The sequence below is a fragment of the Phalacrocorax aristotelis genome, chromosome 1, assembly GCF_949628215.1.
Source record: "Phalacrocorax aristotelis chromosome 1, bGulAri2.1, whole genome shotgun sequence".
In the NCBI taxonomy this organism is placed as follows: domain Eukaryota; kingdom Metazoa; phylum Chordata; class Aves; order Suliformes; family Phalacrocoracidae; genus Phalacrocorax; species Phalacrocorax aristotelis.
The window spans coordinates 61279428-61303015 of NC_134276.1; the positions used below are offsets into that span (position 1 = coordinate 61279428).

The 23588-nt window shown below is 36.9% G+C and overlaps 1 protein-coding gene across 3 annotated transcripts in view; it reads left to right on the forward strand.

Annotated features, from left to right (window-relative positions):
* Positions 1–23482, forward strand: part of TPP2 (tripeptidyl peptidase 2) — a 58892-nt gene extending 35410 nt beyond the window's left edge. Inside the window, exons 22-30 of one of the 3 annotated variants that reach the window (XM_075090243.1) lie at positions 1000–1244; positions 1446–1524; positions 3317–3355; positions 10398–10549; positions 10644–10740; positions 11632–11762; positions 13075–13282; positions 21389–21508; positions 22567–23482. In XM_075090243.1, the coding sequence (XP_074946344.1) occupies positions 1000–1244; positions 1446–1524; positions 3317–3355; positions 10398–10549; positions 10644–10740; positions 11632–11762; positions 13075–13282; positions 21389–21508; positions 22567–22656 (1161 nt within the window). In that variant the 3' untranslated portion in view covers positions 22657–23482. Of the gene's footprint in view, positions 1–999; positions 1245–1445; positions 1525–3316; positions 3356–10397; positions 10550–10643; positions 10741–11631; positions 11774–13074; positions 13283–21388; positions 21509–22566 lie in introns of all 3 variants that reach the window. The other 2 variants (XR_012660195.1, XM_075090234.1) reach the window with 2 other exon arrangements.
* Positions 23483–23588: the final 106 nt, after the last annotated feature.

The window sequence follows — 23588 nt, forward strand, 5'->3', positions numbered from 1 at the left end:
AAAGATCAGCTTTAAAGCTTGTCTCTTGAATCTTATAAAGAATTACAGAAATCGCATTATTTAAACTTCATTTTTAAGGTGCTATAAAATCTAAAAATCACCAAAGTAGTCTGTTACTTACACCTGGTGGACCACCGTGCCGTAATCTCTGGTGTTGTACATCATAGGACAATTTTAAAGCAATTCAAAATTATTTAATCCATGAAGAAATACCAGTAGGAATTATGACTCCCTAACCCAGGAGAGGGAGATTCTGGGAGCAGGGTAATTATAGCAGCAGCAGCAGAAAGGAAATGTAGCATGCTACTGCTTAAAACATCCGCATGGTGCCCTTTTAGGTTGATAAAAATGAAAGAATGTTTTCAAAACTAAGAATTTGAGTCTGGGGTGTGTTTTTTGTGTTTGAGGGTTTTTTTTGGTTTTTTTTTTGCTTGGTTTTGTTTTGTTTTTAATAAACGGAGATTGTTATCTGCGTATTCCTAACTGAATATATAAAAAAATCTCAGGGCAAAGAGTATCACCTCTTTAAACTGCAGCCTTAAATCTTACAGGAATACTGGGTCCCTCAGCGTGAAAGCTGGTACAATGTTTGAGACAGTAGAAAATACCCTGTGATGTAAACCACAGAGCACCCAAAGTTATATATTAAACTAAAAGTGTATCAAGGCAAACCTGCTAGAGGTTTTGAACTGAAAGTTTAGCAAGAATTCTGACTATTATTTGAGCAGTTAATACAGTCTTAGAATAGTAACAAATTATGTCAGCCTATTGTGGTCTGAAAACTCTTTCCCCTCGCCCCCCAATCAATCCAAAATGTGTTTTGGCCACTGTCAAGTCTTGAAAGCGCTCTGTTTTCAGGAGATTCCAAAATTAAGCGATCTAGCATATTTAATCTAGCTATAGCTCTGTGGATCAAGAACATGACAATCGTATTTCTGGGTTTCTTTGTGAACAGTGAAGTATTTAATCTTGACATTTATGCGAACTTCTTTCTTTCAGTATTCTGTGAAACTGGAAAAAGGAGATTACACTATTCGGTTACAAATTCGTCATGAACAGAACAGTGAGCTGGATCGCATCAAAGACCTTCCATTTATTGTTTCTCACAGGTTGTCTAGTACCTTGACCTTAGATATTTATGAAAACCATAGCCTTGCTCTCTTAGGGAAGAAGAAATCCAACAGTTTGACATTACCACCAAAACACAGTCAGCCATTCTTTGTTACATCTCTACCTGATGACAAGTAAGTTACTGAAGTCTTGTTTTTCTCATCTACATCTATGCAGCTGCTTCTGCACCTAAGTAAAAATGATACTTTGATAATGTCTGCCTGTTTAGGCTTGGTAATTCCTCCTGTTGCTGTTTCACTGTTTGGATTCTTTATCGTAGTCCCCATGGAACATTAATGAGCCTGGTTTTAACACTGAACTTTTTCTTTGAATAGAATACCTAAAGGAGCAGGACCAGGATGTTATCTTGCAGGAGCTCTTACACTGTCTAAAACAGAACTTGGAAAGAAAGCTGTGAGTATTTGAAATGGATGACTGACTGTTTCTTCTGAAACTTTTGAAGAAAGTAAATGGCATGCCAGGAAGTACTGTATTTCATGGTTTTAGTACTTTAAAGAGCAGATTTTGAATTTTAATTATTTTGCTCTGAATCCTTGTATTTCTAGAAGCAACTGCTTTTTTGTTGGTGTGGAGCCTTTAAAAGTGATTTTGTGTAATTGCCTAGCTTAGTATAATTTTTGAATAAAAAATACGTGCATATATAGTTTTGTGCATGTTGATTCTCTAATAAACAGCTATACTCTTCCTTGCATGCATACAATTTTCAGCAAAAATACATGCTTTCTTAACACCTACATGTTACTGTTACAAAGTAGTAGGAATTTTGCTGACTCAAATGCATAAGCAGATATTCTTACCTGCTGTGTACTGATGTTGTCAACCACTAATATGACCGTATGCTCCAACAGAATGATGTGAGATCTCGGTATGTGATGCTAGAAAACAGCTGTAGGGATTTTTTTGCTCATAATGCAGCATCCTGTAAAAACTGGTTCCTAACTTGTATGAATCTGCAGTGCAACAGTAATTATAGTAACCAAATCTCTCTTGTGTGTATCTGGTGCTGAGGTATTTAGAAGATTCCCTTTAGCTAATCTTAAGTAGATGGCAAACCTGAGAATAAATTTGAAACAATCCTGGTGATTGTTAGTGTTTAGAGGTAATTCATCTATGTCCATATGTCACTAGATGTGGCTGAACAACATGTATAAAACTAGAATATGTTTTCATAGAAAATAAGTTGCTGTGATTAGGTGAGCACATACCTTTAGATCTTGTTGAGTAGAAAAGTTTAGTTAATTCAGTCTGAGTTGGTTGTAGATAGTACTTTGGGGGCAGACTGCATATAAGTGCAGGTTAGATAATGTCTGTCAGGAGAATTTATGTCTCAGTGAGGAAAAACCCAATAACGAATAACTCTAAAATAGTTTTATATTTCTTTGTGATTCTTGCAAGGTTGCAAGTATACTTTTATGAAATCCTTGGTAAATCCATTGCAGTAGTGTAGTATAGTTTCCCTAACTTGAATCCTGCACTTCTTTCCAGCTGTTGGTTGTAATTCTCATCTACCTTATTTTAAAACCAGACTAAGTGGTTATATACAGTGATTTCTGGGAAGGGAAGTAGGAGGTAGGTGGGTATTGCCTATCAAATTTCATGTAATTAAGAATACTTAAGAGCTTACAGGGAGAGAAATTCTAGCTGAGGTGTGTCTGATGTCATAGTCTAAGGCATTACTGTTATGGTCATTTTTCCCTGAAAAAAGGATGGTATAAAACAGCATCAGATACTTTCTGCTGCCTGTGGTGAACCTCATTATGTACCAGGAGACAAAAGGAGAACTAGGCAGCAAAGTTGTCTCTAGGTCAGCAAGTGATGTGACGTGAGGGAAAATGTATCTAATGTCTGTATATTTATTATGAAATAGAACAATGCCACTAAACAGTCAAAATCTAAATCTACACTTTTGAGGCTGAATTTCTGTAATTTATTAATTTAAGCTAAGTGGTTAACAACACTTGCTTGTCTTACAGGAATAATGGACTGTATACACAATAATGCATTGTTTTATTAATTTAAAAAACCTGAAAGAGCATGCTTTAAGAGCATGTTTGATCATAGATGTGACTCTCTAAAAGTTTAAAAATCTGTAGGTTGAAAGTATAACCGTAATTGTACACAGAAGGTGTCTCCATCCTGTGTGGTGTGTGCATGTTTTCTTACAGTATGTTATTCTAACTCCCAGGGGCAGTCTGCAGCAAAGCGACAAGGAAAATTTAAAAAGGTACTGAATGTTAGTTTTTGAAAAAGATATACTTAAGTCTTTTTGCATATGACTTAAAAAATTTGTCTACCAGTTTTGGTTTTTTACTTTGTCTTCCTCATCTACCTCCTTAGTCTTGAGTTATTTACTTGAGCACCTTAAGTATGTCTACTGGTAGAATGACAAAACACTACTGTAATACAAAGCTGAGAGGCATGTGAGCGTCTGGATACTTCTGCAATAAGTGCTGTAAAAATGCATGTGGTGATTAGTGGTCTGTAATTTTTCCTTTCATGAAATACTCAGGAATCTTCAGTGTTTGTGGTCAAGGTTTTCTGTGGCAGGTGTTTCTGCCTATTCTATTCTGTCTGCAAATTGAGAACTGAATATGAACCTAACACCTTGTTGTAGAATGGAATATCTAACTGCATACCAAGTCTACTGAATTGAGACCTGGCTTCATTAGTCATAAAAACCATAGTGTAGCAAACAGCTTTTTCTTAGAGAGATGGACTTGGTTGAAAAGTCTCTCAATTTATGATTCTACTCAAACTGAATATCACTCATTATAGGCTAGAGTTTATACAGTGATGTAGCAGGTAGTAGAATCTACATTAAAAATTTTGGAGTGTATATAAGATATTTCAGGTAGGGAATAAGTGACTTTTAACATAGCAATGTTGAATATTGTGCTTTCTCATATTTTTACATTAGGTAATACAATATTCTGCCAGCAGTCAGAGACTGAAACAGTCTTCATTAAAAAAACTGTTTTAGATCACTGGGTTTTTTTCCTCGTTTTGTTCTTAAGTTGTAAGGCTATTTACATTCTTTTGTTTTCAAGGGACCGTGTTCTGGAGTGACATACAAACTAGTTAGGACTCTTCTTAGAAATAAGGCATGAGAATCATGAATAACACAGTTTATTGCTGTAATCTGTTATTTTGTTAACAGTGAACTGGTAATTGAGCCTGCTAACTTATTCTGGTCTTGGTGTAATAACTGTGTGGGGATGTGATTAGGCTTTACAAGAAGGATTTTAATGCATGTTGCTGCAGTTTTATTTTCACGATGCATCTGAAAATTATGTATATCACTTCTAGAAAGATGATTTAAAATTCCATGTGAATGTGTGGCTTCCTGATGATTAGGGTATGAAATCTTCACTAAGTGAATATCTAACAAGGGAGTTAAACTCTAACTGTAATTTAATTTGCATAACAAAACCTATTAAAGAAATCCAAGAGATTGCATGTTCTGTTTTTTTGATCTTTGACCACAAATCTCTGTTATATAAACAATCTGAGGAGTGTACCTACCCAGGCCAAAATAAAAATTTTCTTCTTGATACTTCCGTTATTCGTAACAGGCGTTAGCGTACTAGCAGCAAATAAATTATACAGTGTATTTCAGAGCATTGATCCGTAAGAGCTCCATTAATATATATATATTTTTCTGAGAATGCAACTCTGAGGGCTTCCTAGTTTACAAGTTTTGAACATTCACCCTGCCCTGTCATAAGTTTATAGGTGGTTAAGATGTTTTCCAGCATGGAAAACTTGTTTATCTTGTTTATTTCCTTTGTGACCCAGTGAGTCAAAAAGGTACGTGTAGATTATTTTCGTATTTTCCACAGAAAAGTCCAGGCCCTCTTGTAGGATTAGGAGTGTTAATTTACAAGTCCCATTTTTTATGTTTTTTGCTTGGATACTGGTGACTAGTCTATGGAAAGCTTTTTTTTTTTTTTTTTTGTAATGGTTGAGGAGGGAAGGGAGCTTGTCAGCTTGCACCTATGTGCATGATGCTACCAGAAATCCAGGGTGGGCATTTCTGGTTGCTGAAAGTGCTTTTATTTTCACAGAATCACAGAATGGGTGAGGCTGGAAGGGACCTCTGGAGGTCATCTGGTCTAATCCCCCTGCTCAAGCAGGGCCTCCTAGAGTTAGTTTCCCAGGATCATGCTCATACAGCTTTTGAATATCTCCAAGGATGGAGACTACACAACCAATCTGGGCAACTTGTGCCCAGTGTTCAGTCACTCCCGCTGTGAAAAAGTATTTCCTGATGTCCGGAGGGAACCTCTTGTGCTTCTCTTTGTGGCCATTGCCTTTGGTCCTGTCACTGTGCACTGCTGAAAAGAGCCTGGACTTCTCTACACCCTCCCTAAACATTTTTACACAGATTGATGAGATCAATCCCCAAATGCTTCCTGTTCATCCACCCCAAGAATGCCTTCTCTAGGCTAAACAATCCCAGCTTTCTCAGCCTTTCCTCACAGGAGGGATGCTGCAGTCCATCGTCTTCGTGGACCTTCACTGGACTCTCTCCAGTATGTCCATGTCTTTCTTGTACTGGGGAGCACAGAATGGGACACAGTACTCCAGGAGTGGCCTCACCAGTGCAGAGTAGAGAAGGATCACCGCCCTCGACCTGCTGGTAGTATGTCTAATGCAGCCCAGGATACCATTAGCCCTCTTTGCCGCAAGGGGACATTGCTAGCTTACATTTAAGCTGGTGTCCGCCAGACCCCCCAGGTCCTTTCCTGCCAAGCTGCTTTCCAGCTGGGTGGCTCCCAGCATGTAGTGGTGCATGGGTTTGTTCTTCTCCAGGTGCAAGACTTAGCAGTTCTTGTTGTTGAACTTCATGAGGTTCCTGTCAGCCCGTTTCTGCAGGTTGTTAAGGGCCGCCTGGATGGCAGCACAACCTTCTGGCATATCAGTCACTCCTCCCAGATTGATGTCATCCACAAACTTGCTGAGGGTGCACTCTGCCCCATCATCCAGGCTATTAATGAAGATGTTGAACACAATTCGATCCAGTAGTGACCCCTGGGGTACACTAGCAGTTACTGGCCTCCAGCTGTGTGCTGCTGATCACCACCCTCTGGGGCCTGACCATTTAGCAGGTTTCAATCCACCTCACTGCTTATCCAGCCCATACTTCAACAGTTTCTTTATTATCCATGAAAGCAGTTTGAGGTTATGCCAGGGAAAAGCAGCCTAATCTTCCAAAGATGATAGTTAATTCTTTTATAACTGGACAAAAATCTCAATGGGTTCTTTACACAGAATAAACGGGTGTCTTTATTTTACTAGACACATACAGCAAAATTGTATGCCTAATCCATACTTTTCTGCTCGAACAGTTACTCTGGGGAACTTAATTTTATCTAAAAAAAAAAACCCCAAACTTGAAACAAAACCCAAAGCAACCCTTGGGCATGGGTTTTTACTTATTGTCTTCCTGTCTTCAGTATGTCTGGACTTTTTTTTTTAAAAAAAATCCTTTCTGTCTGACTGCTGAACCTGTGATATGTATGAAGTAGATAATTCAGTGATTTTTCCTTTGAACTGATCCCCACTGAAGTAGAGTGTGCCCTACTGTTGTGGTCTGGGAAGCTGATATATGCTTCAAAGTGCCCTTGGTCTGTAATGGGGAGGCACGTGCTAAAGAACCATGGGAAAAACAAACTGGTTCTATGTTCCTTTCTTCTTTCACAATCTAACTTTTGTAATGCAGTTATAATCTGATTTTTTTTTCCGCTTATCTCCCAGTTTTGTTTTGAACATAGAATAAAAACAGATCATAGACTTTTTCTGGTCTGTAAGAAGAATTTTCTTCTTGTTTTACATAATGCAGCTTTTGAACAGCAATATGTGACAACTAACTAAGGGATAGAAAATTTCTACATCTTTCTTCCTACTCTGCCATCCTTTCCTCCACTTTGAAGCAAGAAATCATTATGCAAGTATGGATAGGTACTAGTGGAAGACTAATAAATACCATTGTGAAGTCAAACATAAAAGGATGGTTTCCTTCGAGCATTAAGACACTATCCCTGTGACTCAGGGGGCCTTCAAAAATAGGATGAAGCACATCTGGTATAATTTTGTGTAAGCCTGGCTGGTGACTTTAAGAAACTTCATTAATTTTCAGTTAAATAAGAGTATCACCGTTAAAGTAAGCAATGTTGCACAAATTGCATGCATCTTAAAGCAGATACAAATTCCATATGCACATTCAGCTGTGTCTGTGTACAGATGGGCGTGGTATTTTTTAAATGGGAAATGTGACCTGGCATGTGTTCCTTCATGGAGCTTTTTTCTGTGCCTAGTTTTGCGGTGAATGCTTTAAAGTACAAATAACAGTAGTTCATATGTCTTTTCCACATAAAGTAGCAGATGTTGAATCATTAGACAAAAATCTAAATTCAAATCTTTAAACAAAATTAACTACTAATTAGCTTTTTTAAGAGGTGACTGTTTGGAGGTCATTGTGCTTGCTTATGTGTGGAGTTTCTAGTTAAAAGTAAACTCACTGAGGCTTATCAAACTGCACAGAGTACGCTGGCCAAAATGCATATTCTGTATGCTTACAAAGTTTTTAATATTGCTTATTTTTTTAAGAGGATAAATGAAGGGCAGCTTTCTCATGAATTTGAAAGTTTCCTTAAAGTCATTTTTTCAGTGGATAATATGCTTGCTTTGCTGCCTTTCTCTGTCTATAGCTCTGTATCTTTCTATAGGTGTATATATAAAATCAAATCTAGTACACTACTGTAGCAATTCTGTTGCTGTGGAGTAGTTAGAGTGAAGTTTGAATAAGAAAACAGATTAAAGCATTGAATTGTGAAGAGTTGCCTTTCTTCTCCTTAATCTCTAATGATGAATGTTTCTGTAATGGCAATGACAGTGGCATTCTGGGATCTTCTGGTATCTAGGGGCTTACCAAGTTTTATAAATGATGCTAGTGTTTAGAGACAAAATGGAGAAAGAAAGAAGCCTTCAGTTCATCTTATGGTCTTGTGGTAGTTTAGTTAAATGTGATAAGCGCCTACACCTTATTTATCCCATGGAAAAAGGTCTGATGTCTGTAGAGTGTGCCTCTCTCTGTAAGCTCTTTTGAAAAAGGAGGGTGCCTAGTTCTGAAGCTCATTGTTTTCCCTTCAATGGTCATAGCTTTTAATGCTTGCAGGATCTCATGAGACCAAAAATAGCTACCTGAGAGAATGGGGAGATGCCATTTTACTGTTGATAGTTTAGCTACATAGGATTAATCTCTTAAATGAGTGTTCATCCACGTAAGTGGTACACTTGGTTTGCAACTTAAACCAGGGGTAGTAGAGCCTTCTCATATAGACAAGGCTTGAAAGTGCAGAGACCATTTAGATACATAATTCCAAACATATGTTGCCAAGTAAGACCAAAGAGGACTTTCAAGAATGAAATACTGAAATATTAGGAGAATATTTCTAGGAAGGCGAGTATCTTAGTAGTCTCAGTAGAGGAAGTCTTTTTAAAAACTCTGTAAAGTACTGATTCAGACTTTTCTACGGAACTAACCTCCTAGGCATCTTAAAATGTTTGGTTTGCTTTAATGAACAATGTTGTTGCTTTCAACCATTCTAATTACCTTAGCCAGCCCCATACCATGTTCCTGACTTCTGTATCCTCCACTACATGTGTTTGCCTTCATGGCCTGTTTTGTCATGCACTGGCCTAGGTCTTGATGAAGTCTTTAAGTGTACTGCCTGGTCATGCACTTCATACTTGAAATGCACGTGTGCAGGATAGTTCCTGTGAAAGCTACACTTTAATGTAGATCAGTAATCTAAACTAAGTTTTAAACAAAAATACGTAAATGTGAATTTTGTGGTTCATCTGTGGTTACATATAAAGTAGCTGGAAAAATTGTTTTAAGGGAATATTGATGTAACTTTCTCTTACCTGTATTGTTTTCAGCAACCCATAGCAAGCTGCTGGTCTGTTGGAACTATCAGTTCAAATAAAACTTTTCTGCATCAATGTTCTTGAATAGTTTCAGAAGTGTAGTGTTGAGGTCTGTTATTTCAAGATTATGCATAGCAGATTCTAACAGTCACCTTTATACTCACTGTTCAAGTAACCTGAAATAACTCCATTTTGCATGTAAGATTTCATTTCATTATGCAACACTGACCTCGTATATGGGAAACATATTCCCACAAATGTATCTTGAAATAACTGGTATTAATAATTAAATGCCACAGCAGGTGAGCATGCAGCACAATATTTTTACAATGTTGCAGCAGAGTAATGGTATCTAGAGGGTTTAAACTTAAGTGATCTCCTCCGCGAAATATCCTATGCGTAAAATAATGGGAAATGGGCCCTCACTGTCTGGAGACAGGCTTTTTCAAAAATTGCAACATTAAACCCAAACCAACATAACTGCCTTCCCCAGCAATTGTAACGTTTTAGAAATAATGACTGAAATCTAATGCTGGCTTATTTGCAAATTTATATGTAAATCATCTTAGGAAATGGACTTCAGAGCGTGGTCTAACATCAGTTAGGATTTTCCTTCTAAATACCTGTAGCTGACTTCCTCAGAGTAGTTGTTGACTAGTCTAGCATGAACTCAAACTGTAGTGGTATTTCTCTGCTAGCATATAGGGTTGAAAAAAATCTTGCTGTTGCATCTACTTAATTTGAGCACAGATACAGGTGGAATTGAAAAATCTGTAGCAGCAAACTGGAAAACAGTTCACTGGATGCATCAGCTACTTCAGTAGGCACATGGAAGAAATACTGTCTTAGGAAGAATAAACTTTGTATCCTGTGGCGTGTTTCATATTTATGCTACTGTGGTATTTTTTTTTTCAGAACTCAATCATATTTATTCATTTGTTTATTGCCAGATTTGTAGGATAGGGTCTCTACCTGATTTTTTGCCTTTGCTTTTTAACCAAGTTATTTGCTTGTTTTATTAAAAAAAAAAACAACCCACCCTTCTGATTCCCTGACTAATATTATGTAAAATTATGTGAATACAAAAATGTCAAACTTGCTAAATTTTAGGCTTTCTGGTCTTACACTTAGTATGCTGTTTTAATATTTACATCCTTGCAATGCTTAAGATGAAAAGTTAAGGCAGTTCTTGAATTCTTAATGACTAATATCTTTTCTCTCAGAATTCTTACTCAGTGTACGTGTTGTTGCTTGCTATGATTTAGCTTTTATATAGCATCAGAAAAAAAGTGTGCTGTATCCCTCTCAGTATGTGTCTCTCCTCCTACCTCCAGGATGTCCTTACTGTTCACTATCATCTGATACCATCGCCATCAAAGAGTAAAAATGGCAGCAAAGAGAAAGAAAGAGAACAGGAAAAAGAAAAAGATGTAAAAGAAGAATTTGCTGAAGCTTTAAGAGATCTAAAAATTCAGTGGATGACCAAGTACGTCTGCTGTCATGACTACACAAGCTTGAATCAGGTGTACAAAAAACAATCCAGAATCTGTACTTTCATGCTATGTCCTCCTCTCTTCCAGGCTGGATACTTCTGACATGTACAATGAGTTGAAAGAAGCTTTTCCTAATCATCTTCCATTGTACGTTGCAAGACTTCATCAGCTGGATTCTGAAAAGGTTATCTACCACTTTCTAAACTTGATTTGTCTCAACACATTCATGTAGCCTGACCAACTGAGTCTTTCTTCATACGTGTTTGTTCTTGAACTGACTGCCATAGCTGTACTCAATAGTATAAAGCAGAAATTCCTAAGTAGATTGACAGATGCCTCCCTAACTGACCGTGATTTACTTAATTCCACAGCAGAAAGTACGCCTACCTATAGTATGTTTGCTTATCATTGACTCCTTGCTAAGTTAAACACATTGTAAGTTTCCTCACTGGTTTAGGCTACAAGAATATAATTCTAAATGATGGTTACTGAAAGAAGCACACAGACCATTCCATTCCTCTATTGGATTGGCAATTTCTTCTAGCAGAATTGCTCAGACAGCTGAGGGCAGTAACCCCTTGAAATGACGCAGCTAAATCCGCTATCTGTCGTTGTTCTCTAAAAATGAGAACTGTGAACAGAAGGGTTTACATATGTCTGCTTTTTTCTGTTTAACTTGAACAGTTTTGTTTATATGTCAGTAGCTTGAATACTTTTCTGTTTACTTGATTCTGATTTCATATTTATTTCTGAAATGAATAACTGCTACCATTATTTAAGAGGATTCATTTGTACTGAAAGGTGGTTTTCTTTCTATAAACTCTGCATTTTACATATACCCACCTCATACTTTACAGTTTGTTTTCAGTGAAACAGACTACGTATGTGGGAAATCTTCATAATGCAGACTTCTAGTCGGGTTTTTTTAATCAAAAGTTGGAGAAAGTAGAGAAAAAGACATGTTGAATTATCTAATGTTATTGCTGCATACCTTTGCAATTACCCTATATTAGTAGTATCAGCGTTTTAGTGTGATTTCATAGTGCTAAACACCTTTTTTTTATTCTTCCTTTAGGAACGAATGAAAAGACTTGATGAAATTGTTGAAGCTGCAAATACTGTAATCTCTCATATTGATCAGACAGCATTAGCAGTATATTTTGCCATGAAGACTGATCCCAGGCCTGATGCAACTACTATAAAAAAGTACCTACCCAGTAAATAATTTTCTTGCATCCTATTTCTGTAATCTATGTCCTTTGTCTCTGCTTATAAGAAATGGAACGACTATAACCTTTTTGAATAACTTGTGTTACTTTTTTGGGGCACAGGCAATCTCAAACTTGACTGCAAAATTGTGTTGTTCTCTTATTATCTCCAGAATGCAGGAACACTGAAACTTTCAAATTTTTACTTAGAAATATTAAATAAAATAGAGGGGTGCTTTCAGTATTTAAATGTGTCAGAAAAATGGGGTATTAAGTTTTTTTGTCAAGCTTAATTGCAAATCAGAGGGACCACTAGAATATTGGTTTAGAGGTGTGTGTTTTGAATGCTACCTGCCTTTTTCATAATACTTTGCAACCTTTTGGATCTGCATTTGAAGAAAAATTGACAGCAGTTAGAGAAGTAACTGCTTGCAAAAGATTTCACTTGTGAAAAGCATGCCGACCACAGTTGTGCTTCAGAGTATTTTTGAGACCAATTTTTCTTCTATAGTTTTAGATTGTTTCTCTGAATTCCCAGTGTATATCCTTAGGAAGACAGTATTTTGGAGGTGACACCCTAGTCTGGAGAATAACTGGTGGATTTTGCAGTGTGTGGCGTGGTGCTCTTTTAGTTGCAAATAGAGCAGCAGACTTGGAGATTAGTCTCTTAAAATGGGAGATGCATATTTGTTGATTATTTTAGATAAAATACCAGATTTCAGTTTTAAAACTAGTCTGTCTGTTCTAGCTATCCAGAATATTTGTGTAGAGTTCTGGAATTGCTGATATAAAAGTAAAGCTATGACCTAATAAACTTCATTCTAAATATTTCTTGGTAAGTTGACCCATTAGGTCATGTGGTTGAATCTAACATCTGAAATTGAACACCAAATTCAATGGTGCTTTAAAGGGTGCAATTCCTTTGAAGTCAGCAGAATTGTATCTGCTTATGTTAGTGGTGGATTTGACTCTCTCTGTTTATAATGCCAAGAACCATAAAGCTATATTTCTAGATGCTGGCGTATTCAATTTTAGAATGTTGAGTTGCCCTTGCCTTAAGGCATCGAAGGATTTCAGACTTAGAAGAATGATTGAGCTTGTTTAATGCATGGTGTCTCTAGGTAATTTTTTACAGTTAGATTAATTTATAGTAAATAGCCACACTTTAAAAACAATCTTTGTGCTTATTTTCATTTTGTGTGTACTAACTGCTGTAAACTTTTAGCTTAAACTCAGTAGAGCACTCAGTCTGTTCTTAATGAGGTAGCTGTAAAAAGCCCTTAGTATTTTTCATGCTGTTTTTCTTCTAGTGAAATGGAAAAACAGAAGACTACTTTAGTGGATGCACTTTGTCGAAAAGGAAGTGCACTGGCTGACCAACTTCTTCATCTACAGGCCCAAGAAGGGGCTGCTTCCAGTGATGCAGAAGGCAAAGATGAGGATCATGAGAGCTGCTCAGACGCTTTGACAGAGACATTCTGGGAGACAACAAAATGGACTGATCTTTTTGACAGCAAGGTAAGAGCACAGAGCAGATTTTTTTTTGTCTTTTGCATGTTGTGTTTTTTGATGGTTTTTCCTGGAATTATGCACCGCCTCTGTGTGCACAGCCTCATACATTCCTCCCTTCTACTTTTTCATGCTGTCCCCATATGTTGTGATTCCTTAATGACCTTTTTCCACAGAGGTTTTGCTAGCCTGTCAAATCCGTGGTAAGCCCATCTCTGTGCATGTGAATGTAGAGGTTAAGAGAAGGGTATAGAACAGTACCAGCTTCCCATGGAAAAGCTGCTTGCTCTGCTGAATTACTTCTTTCTGTACCTTTCAGGGAATATTTTTGATTAGCCTCTACGCTGTTCTAGCTGTACACACAGAGAAGTATGTAGCATCCTTACTCTGTTCAGTCCTGTATTCTGTAGCCTCTTCTACACTATGGACAAGAGAAGCTTTGTGTTTTACTCTCAGTAATGTTTGTAGAGGTAAAGGAAGAAAGTCTTAGAAATAATTGCTTACATATTTATTAGGACAGATTTCCCTGTCATTTCAAGGTTCCTAATCCTAAGATTTAAATTTTTGTCTGCTTCGTTCAAGACAGCTATTCCAGAAGAAGAAAAAATACCCATTGTAGGTGATTTACTTGCATAGCTTTTAACTTTAGAGTTTGACTTTATGTTTAACTGTAGAGTTATTGAATATTAATTAGTTGCTGTATGTAACTCTTGGGTATAGCTGTGTTTTAGTGGAAGATGAAGTGACCAATGTATTTGTATATCATTCAGTTGAATTGCCAAAGCACTTCACACAGTTACAAAAGAAAAACTCTGAAATAAAAAAATTGCTTAATTTCCTTATTAGTAAATAATCTTCCTGGTAAGAACTTGTGCTTTAGCTGGAGCCCTGAACACAAAGGTTGATAGTGGTTACCCTCACTTCTTTTAATATATATGTTCTTGTACACCTACCTACCTTCGGCATTCCTCTTCTAATCTTTAAGTGATTATAATATCCTGCGGTAGCAGGTTTTGTGCTGAAATCATATTGTCTGGCACATGATTTTCTTGCTATTTGTAAATACGGTACTGTGTTCCAGTATAGTGACTCCTGATTTACTTCTGTATTTTGATTTTTTAAAGCTGATGGGAATAATTTCAGTGGAAAAACTGCCAATGCCAATATAGACCTCTTGTTGGGAGTTTATCGCCCTTTGTTATGTTTGGGTTTTTTTCTCAATGAAAACATCTGTATATTATCAACACTATTTCCATCACAAATCCAAAACATAGCCCCATAGTAGTTACTGTGAAGACAATTAACTAGCCAAAATGAGTACATTGGTGGTACTTTTAGCCCAGAAACATTCTAGAGTGCTCTGGGTATTTTAAATGGGTGGCTTCTGAAAATGGATAAATAAGCCTGTCGTACCTCATCATAATGACCCCTGGGGTACATCTTTGTACTGTGCTTTTCTGCAGCCTTTCTGTCTTTTACCTGTGAATAGCCTCACTTACTCAACCCTGCCTGGCCCTCATACAGTTTATCCTCTGTGTTGTCTTGCTGCTGGACAAACTGCCCTATATCGGTACAGTTATGATTGCTACTATAAGCAGTATTACAAGGGCCACAAAGATGATTGAGGGAGTGGAGCATCTGTGTACGAGGAGAGTCTGAGACTCCACCCTGGAGAAGAGAAAGTTCAAGGAGATTTTGTGTATGTGTATAGATATATGATGGGGGAGTAAAGATGGAGCCAGACTCTTCCCAGTGGTTCCCAGTGCCAGGAGGACAAGAGGCAGTGGGCAAAAACTGAAACACAGGAACTTCTGCTTAAGAAAAAGTTGGTTCTTGGTTTTTCTGTGTTTCTTCTGGGGGGTGTGGGTGGAGGGTGTTTGGTTTTGGCTTTTTTTTTCCCTGTGAGGGTGATGAAATGCCACAAATGCCTGGAGAGTTGGTGAAGTCTTAGTCCTTGGAGGCAGTCAAAACTTAATCGGACATGATCCAGGGTGACCTACTATAGTTGGCCCTGCTTTGAGCGGGGGGATTGGACTAGACGATCTCCAGAGCTCATTTCTATGTTGAATCGTTTTGTGATTCATGACTGCTTGGCAAGTAATTTGTTTAGCTCACTAGTTTCTCTGGTGGTTTTCTTCATGCTTTCTGTGATCTGGGAGCATGTATGTTGGTTAGTAATGATGTAGTTTTGCTAGCTATCAATTTAGCATGCCTAAAGATCACATGATGGATGTATCCTCTCATCTCTCCTGTGATACTGTTCAGTAATTCTAAACCTAGCCGTACCTATAGATAAGGTGGGGAAAAAAGTTGGAAGGGAAAGAAATATGTGCTGCTACTCAAAGCTTTCATATGATTATTGGAACTGAGACTTTTAATTGTTCGCTTCTATACTTTGAGGTTTTCTTTTTCTGGAAACTCTTTGAACGGGATGAGGAGTGGGAAAAATGACTTGAGCCTTGATAGGATTGAGAATGTTGCTTTTTAAGGAGATAGTAGAGCACTCTAATGATTTTCCATGATAACAGATTTGGAGAAAAGGACTCAGGCTAGGGCAGAGGGAGTTATTTTTAGTTGAGAAAACACTTTTTTTGTTTTACCTTTATTGCTTCCTAGAAGTTTCATGCTTGCTGCTGTTCATATTTTTTCATTTCCTTTACTAACAGGTCTCATGTCCATCTAGTAGTTTTCTTAGGACCTGGCTGTAGTTAGCAATTACACTGTTCAAACCAGCTGTTTCATTTGTCATCACTACAGTTTCCAGCCAATGACAGAATAGTCTGTGGTTGTTCAAAATCATAAACTTATGATGAGGATCCAGTTATGCTTTATACAGCTTTTTGTTTTTTAAAGGGTCACTACTAATGACCAAGACTACATAATTATGACATGACCTGATACAAAAAAGCATAAGAAAAAAATATACAGTTGTATTCCTACTGTCTGTGTTGTAAACTGTGAGAATAGCTGTACAGGTGTGTCATGGGCTGTAACTTCTCTTCGAAAATTAACTTAATACTTTACAGTTCCTTCATTCCACCCATTTCTGCAAAACTGCATCGTATGTTCTAGCTGTCTGATCAGTATTCATTAATTTTTATTTCTAATGGCTGACAAGTTTTGTAAGTGGCACTGTGCTTAAAGCTCTCTCAGCTTCCTGTTTGAATAAAAATAAGTGTCTTCTGCCCTAGAGATGAGCCAATAGAATGTTTTAAATATCTGCAGTGGCCTTTGGCCTTCCTCCTTTGCAGCTGCTTCTGTCTATTTGGAAGAAACAGTTGTATAAATCTCCACCTCAGTGTTGTATGCAAAATGCTGTTGTGTTTCTGCAATATTTTGCTATTTTAAAAACAGATTGAATAGCTTAGTGCAAATATTTTTATTTTCCAGACTGTTAGAGGAAAATTTGGAGTTTTGACCGTTTAAGGGGAACTGTGCTGTTCCTTCCTTTGAGATGGGGAGATTAGGAACAATGTTGAGGACTTAATTTTGTCAAGTAGCGTTTAAGGCTTCAAAACAGATCCTGTCAAAGAAACAAGTATTTCTGCTAGGGTAAGGGCAAAAGCTTTGATTATGTTTGTCAGTCCAGCTGACGTGTGCTCGGCAAAATTCACCTTGGTATAGAAAACAAGAAGTTATGGCTTTAATGCCCTTTCTGTGATGCTACCCTGGACTGACTTAAACCAGACTGATAAAATGAAGTGTTGTGACTTGGCTCTATCACCTAACCTTGCATGACTCATTTGCCTTTTGGGGAGTAGAAGAGGTTTGGAAGGAGGAGAGATAGAGTGGAGTATTGATGTAGGATCAGGGCTAGACCTTGTGTGAACGTCCTTCCATTGAGAGTCCCCAAGGGGCAGCCAGCTTATTCTAAAGCACTATGTTGGAAACGAAAGTGTGGAGCTCTTCCTGTATGTGGGCATGGCTTTGTGGCATTGACACTAGAAAGATGGAACAACTGAGTGAGAAAGGATGGAAATAAGGCACTTGAATACTGCGCTGACCATTCAAGTATATATATGGCTTTAGGTAGAAACATTGCTCTAAGTGTTTTTACTTCTAAGCTTCCTATAAGTCAAAGTTCATCCAGATGTCAGTGATTAAAAGGCTAAGTAAAATTTTGAAAACAAAGAGACCATGTTTTCTTCTATGTTGTTTTTAAAGATGAATCAGGAACATCACTTCTCTGTGCGTTTCTGCTCATCCTCTAGTAAACCAAGTACTATGACTTGTTTCAGCTCTCCTCTGCAGGTGTAACATCTGTGTTGCCACACAGCATTTGTTAGTTGCTTTGAATTGCCTGTTTTCCATTGAAGTGCTTGTCCCCATATTGTAGCAAGTACGTAGGGAAGTTGGTGCTGACTTTTGACAGTAAGTGCATTTGATCACACTTTCAGCTGTTCTAGTTAGATCACTTGTCTCTGAAGGTTTATTTTAAATGAAATGTGAAAGAAAATATTTGTCCCCCGTGTACACAAAATGTTTCAAATAAACTCCAGTTGAGACAGCTCTATTTGTTTGATTCATGCTAACACATTTGTGATAGTGCTTTAGGGGTTTTATGAATGGGATACAAGTTGTGCAATTTTTCTTTTACCTAGATTATAGCTTTAAAATTTGTAGGCCAAAATCCCCAGTTTCAAACAAAAGTGCTACAGGAGAGTAGTAGGATGTTGCCTGTTTGTTACTGGGGATGACTACTCCTCTGTAGAATTTGATACCTCTCAACCTTTAAATTAACTGTTGAGGATAAGCAAAAAGTCATGTTTAAAAACAAGTAAAAGATCCAGACCTTCCCATCTTGTCTCTTAAACATCTTTAACCTGGATTTCTTTTTCATATTACTGCCTGCAGTGTCAGATGCAGCTGTCTCCTCCAGCTGTTCATATGCAGTCACTGCCAAAACCTTGTTGCTCTCTAATTGATTCCCTTAACATCCTCCCTCTCTTGAAAATACGATAAGTCAATTTTTTAATATGAATATTGCTTTTATTTGTAATAGGCTAGTTGATAGAGCAGAGAGGAGTCAACAAATGTAGCTAAGAAACCTTAGTTTATTACCATGTATGTATACGGACCTGAAAAAAACTTGTTTTCTGGTAATTATAAACATTACAACTTTAGTGTTCTTGCAAGTAGTTGGAGTGTGTTATCTATGGATTATATTGCTTAACCTAGTATTTTAATCACTTGTAAATGTAGATCATTATTTAAACATTTGATTAAGATGTAAGTAACTGATTATACAAGTCTGTTTTCCTTTTCATAGGTAACAATATTAGGATACTAGAAAAGTTTTATTAGGTAGTTCAGTGTTGCTGGATCCAAAAAGTGTACTTTTTTTTCAAGAGTGTTTTCAGGCTTTTAAATACGTTGCCCCGGCAGATGTCATGGGAGAGATCGTTTCAGCATTTTACTGTCCTAAATATGCATCTTTATGTAGCCAGTGTCAAATGAGGCAGCTAATTAGGAGATGGACATCCTATCACTTTCATGGGTCTGGCTTTTAGCACAGTTACAGGCAATTACCTTGGGGAAGATAGTATCTAACAGTGATTTCCTCCCAGTATCCTAGAATTATGCATTGCTTTCTCTTATTACCCTTTGTTTATTGCTGTTTGGCCAATATTTGGGCCATATCACTTGAAAGCTAACCTTAATTATTTTATGGGAATTATGAAATAATATCAAATACTTAAAAATTCATTCCTATTCTTTCATCTAGCAGCTGCTTTTAGATAGTACAAACTCATTTATTTGCTGCTGTTATACATTCAGATAGCAGCTGTTTTCTCTGTTACAGCTTAACAGCACTTCAGTTTACATATTGTTTACACATGTCAAGGAATCATGATCGTCACTTCCGTGATCTTGTAAAGCTTGCAGTATTTTAATTATAAGGCTTAATTTGAACAATATGTGTACAAGTTATAAAGTATTATTTCTTATCTAACATTTTTTTGTTTGTAAACCTATTCTGATTTTAAAGCATCTCATGCATTATTCTTAACTTCTGAAGTGCTAATGACCTTTTAGTAGTTATACTTAAGTCGTATACAGTTGATTGTGGTTTTTTTTCCAAGCACTAAGACATAAATTATTGTCTCTTATCAAGAGCTCTTGGAGCATTGTTTTCAACCTTTTGGTCCAGCAGAGAACTTTTCTTCTCATTTAGAAATACCCAAACTTTTATTTGGCCAGAGCAAGGGTGTTTCGTAAAATGCTTTGTTTTCTTGCCACAAAAACTCTAGGAAGCCCTGTTACGAAAGAAATGCTGTCAAGTGGCTTTCCTCCTGCCTTTATCACTGATGTTCAATAACCATTCAAAACTTACAGGGTCAGGTAAGAGCTTTCTTAATAGAGCAGTGACATTATTTCTGGTTAGCCTCCGATATGTTTTATTTGCTGAGAGCTCTGATGCATTTTTTCTTTTTTTCCTTTTTTTTTTTTTTTTGTTTGGTTTGGTTTTGTGGTTCTATTGTCTTTTACAGAAGGGATTTTTTTTCTTTTTGTGAAGTTTAGTTTAACTAACTAAACCTGCTAATGGATCCACTGAGCAGTTATTCAGAAGTGTTTGCTAATGTGCGTTGCTTTAGGAAGACATCCAAAATAGTTGGATTGAGAGTGCAGCATGCAAAGTATTCTTCCAATAGCAATATTTGGAAAAATCTGTACGTGAATAGTGCTGTATGCTCATTGTTGCATATATGTGTGTGTTTTAAGCTACAACAGCTTAAGTGAATACTTCAACATAACAAAACACGTACTTGAAGGCAGAAGAAGAATGAGCAACTTTGAGTGCTTGGCATATACTTTAGAGCTTCGAAATTACACCATTACTTGCTTGATATTTAAGCATGTGGGGTTTTTTGGGTTTTTTTAGCTCAATCTTTTAAGTATTGATCCTACAAAGACTTGTGTGTCTGATAAACATTCAATGGAAGTGTTCAGGGAGCTAAAATTAGGCCGGTTCTTCAATCTTTGAGGATTTGCATCTCAGGTTCCTTAATGTTTATATTCTTAATTTTTTTTCTGTAATGCAAAATATTTATTTTTGAACATCCTTGAAGTGTTTCTATTAGATTTTTTTAATGGGGTATTTTAAATGGACATTGGGAAAACGTAGCTTTTGTTGGAGGGGTCAGAGGAAAGGAAGAATACTGTAATGAGTGAGGGGAAGTGAACTGCAAACTCTAATATGAGATTTCATAAACTTTGTCAGCAATAGAAAGAAACACCACCATATTCACCAACTTTGCTGCTATGTCACTCTTCAGTAAAAAAATGGGGTGGAAGCTATTTATGAATGGTCCAAAGGGAATATATGAAACAATGTCTTGCACTAATTCTTAGCACTGTAACTGGTGAAATGGTACGAACTATCTCGGAACACCTGAGCGCTGTCAGTGTTTGGGTGTTAAGAACCTGATTTATTTTACATTAGCTCTTAAGTAGACACATTCATTTGCACAATTTAGTTATAGCAATGACAAGTATTGTAAGCGGTCTCTTTAGAATTAGTGTTATCAACCTCTTCGTAATAAATTTAAATTACCAGTAGTGAGGAGCTGACCCAAAACCTGAGGCTTGTCTTCATGCTTTCCTGTCTTCATTGCTTGTTTATAATTACGTGCATTTCTCTGTGTGTGTGTATATCATTCACTGTGTACATTCATACTTGTTTCTTTGGGAAGTCTAGGACTTCCTAGGAATCAAAACTCTCAATTGGGTCTTTGTTTCGGTGGGTCAAAGATATACCTGCCTTGTTCTTGATTTCTTAAATTTTTTTTATACCGTACAGTTGCCTCTAGAGAATGAAAATCCAAAGAAGCTAGAAATGTGATGAATAAAAAAATTAGAATAGTGACATTTGTGTTACATAAGATGTTCTGAAGTCAAATATGTTCATGAACTCAGAAATAATCTCTAGGAAATTCATGTTTATAACTACGACTGTGAATCATCTGTTTTACTGCAAAGAAAAATGCAAGCTATCTTGTGTAAATGTTTTACTTTGTTTAAATCGCTTCTGCTACCTGAACCTACTATTACTTGTTAAGCCTTGTAAGATTGAAATATTAAAATATCTAAGTTGTTTTTGTTTTCACGTTGTAGGTTTTGACTTTTGCCTATAAGCATGCATTGGTAAATAAAATGTATGGGAGAGGCCTCAAGTTTGCCACAAAACTTGCAGAAGAGAAGCCAACAAAGGACAACTTGAAAAACTGCATTCAGGTAAGGTGTATTTGGTAAAGTAATGGACTATGTCCATGCTGAGTAAGCTTTTTAAAAGTAAGGTATACATATTTTGAATTTTTGATACCTTTTACACTGTAGAACTCAATAAACTTAAGATTTTAACTTTATCCAGGCTTTTGTGGGTTGGCCTCCATTTTTAATCGTGATTTCGTCTTTTTCTCGAATAGCTAGTTTGTGGGTAACTGACATTTTTATCAGGTTTACTTTCTGGAACTTAATTTGGGATATAAAGAAAGTAGACTTAGCCGAAGATCTTCGGCTTATTTAAAATCTCATTATGTTGCTGTTTAACCACTGTTAATTTTACTATTATTAACCATAATTATTGGAGAGCAGGTCTTATGAGGAGAGGTTGAGGGAACTGGGGTTGTTTAGTCTGGAGAAGAGGCGGCTGAGGGGAGACCTTATCACTCTCTGCAACTACCTGAAAGGAGGTTGTAGCGAGGCGGGGGTTGGTCTTTTCTCCCAAGTTCTCCCAAGTAAAAAGCAATAGGACAAGAGCAAATGGCAGCAAGCTGCCCCAAGGGGAGGTTTAGATTGGATATTAGGAAAAATTTCTTTACTGCAAGAGTGGTCAGGCACTGGAACAGGCTGCCCAGAGAGGTGGTGGCGTCACCATCCCTGGAGGTGTTCAAAAAATGTGTAGACGTGGCCCTTCAGGGCATGGTTTAGGAGACACAGTGGTGTTGGGTTGATGGTTGGACTTGATGATCCTAGAGATCTTTTCCAACCTTAATGATTCTATTATTCTATTACTAGTAGAATATAGATGGAGAATTAATGGGAATTACTGTAACTCCTAGGACAAGATTTTTGTGTGTTGAGTTGAAAGACAGTAGATCATATAGAATAGTTTTCTTTTTCCCCTTTCAGGACTGAGGATCACCAGTTTTCCAGTCTGTTATCTTTCTGATAATAGACATCTTTAGTAAGATGTTGACATCCATGCAGTGTTTATTGGAAGGACTTAAGCTTTAAAAAGAATAAGGCTCTAGAGCTTCTGAATTTGTAATATTTGCTTTTTTTTTCTTCAGCTAATGAAGTTGCTTGGATGGACTCATTGTGCAACTTTCACTGAAAATTGGCTTCCTGTCATGTATCCACCTGATTACTGTGTATTCTAGAAAACCAACAATTGTAAACTTTAAGTGATTTTATATGGGGCAGGATATGAAAAGATAAATTTGACTTTTTATTGGAATGCATGTTTTCATTACCGAATGCTGATTATTAAATTGTGTGTATTTATCAGTAAAGGCACCTGGGTACAGCTTAATACCTGTTAACCTAACTCCTGTCATCAGGGAGTTTCCTTGTTGTGCATCCCATTGCTGGCAATGGATGTGCCAGAACTGCCAACACCAAGGATTTGGAATTAGGCTGGAAAGGCTTACTTGCATGCATGTTAGGTTCTTAACAGTTCTTTTAACTGCAAACCTGTAAAAGCTCTGTATTTTTTACAGTAAACAGAATTTTAACTTGTTTGATCTTAATTTCAATTGTATGAAGGCCTTAAAGCTACTTCAAGAGTAGCTAAAATCTTATTTATTAGACTAAAGTAACGGGACATCATTACCTGTATTGTCTGCAAGAGTTTACATTTAATTTTTTTTAAGAAAAATTCAACCTCTCAAACTGTCACAATGTTTAACTCGGAATTGCTGATGCATAGGTGCTCTTGTAAATCTTCATTTTGGAGTGATTTCAGGCAAACTCAAAAATCCATGTGAAGTTGAGTATCAGGATAGGCTGATACATGTATAAAAGTGCCAGATGGTTAAATCTTGATCAGGTATTGTAAAGCTATACATATATGTTTAATAATGTTAAAAATGTACAACACAGCAGAATAAATGTGCGAAGTTGAAGATCAAAAAAAAACACCATGTGCACACTGATCCTTTAAAATATTATTTTATAATTAATAAAAACAAATAATGAAGCTGAAAACTGTATTGCTTTCTGAAGGAGTATCTAAATGAAACTTGCTGAAAGAAAAGACCTTACAAACAACAGAAGCTCAGTGCAGCCTGGAAGATCAATGCTTTCTGTTAAA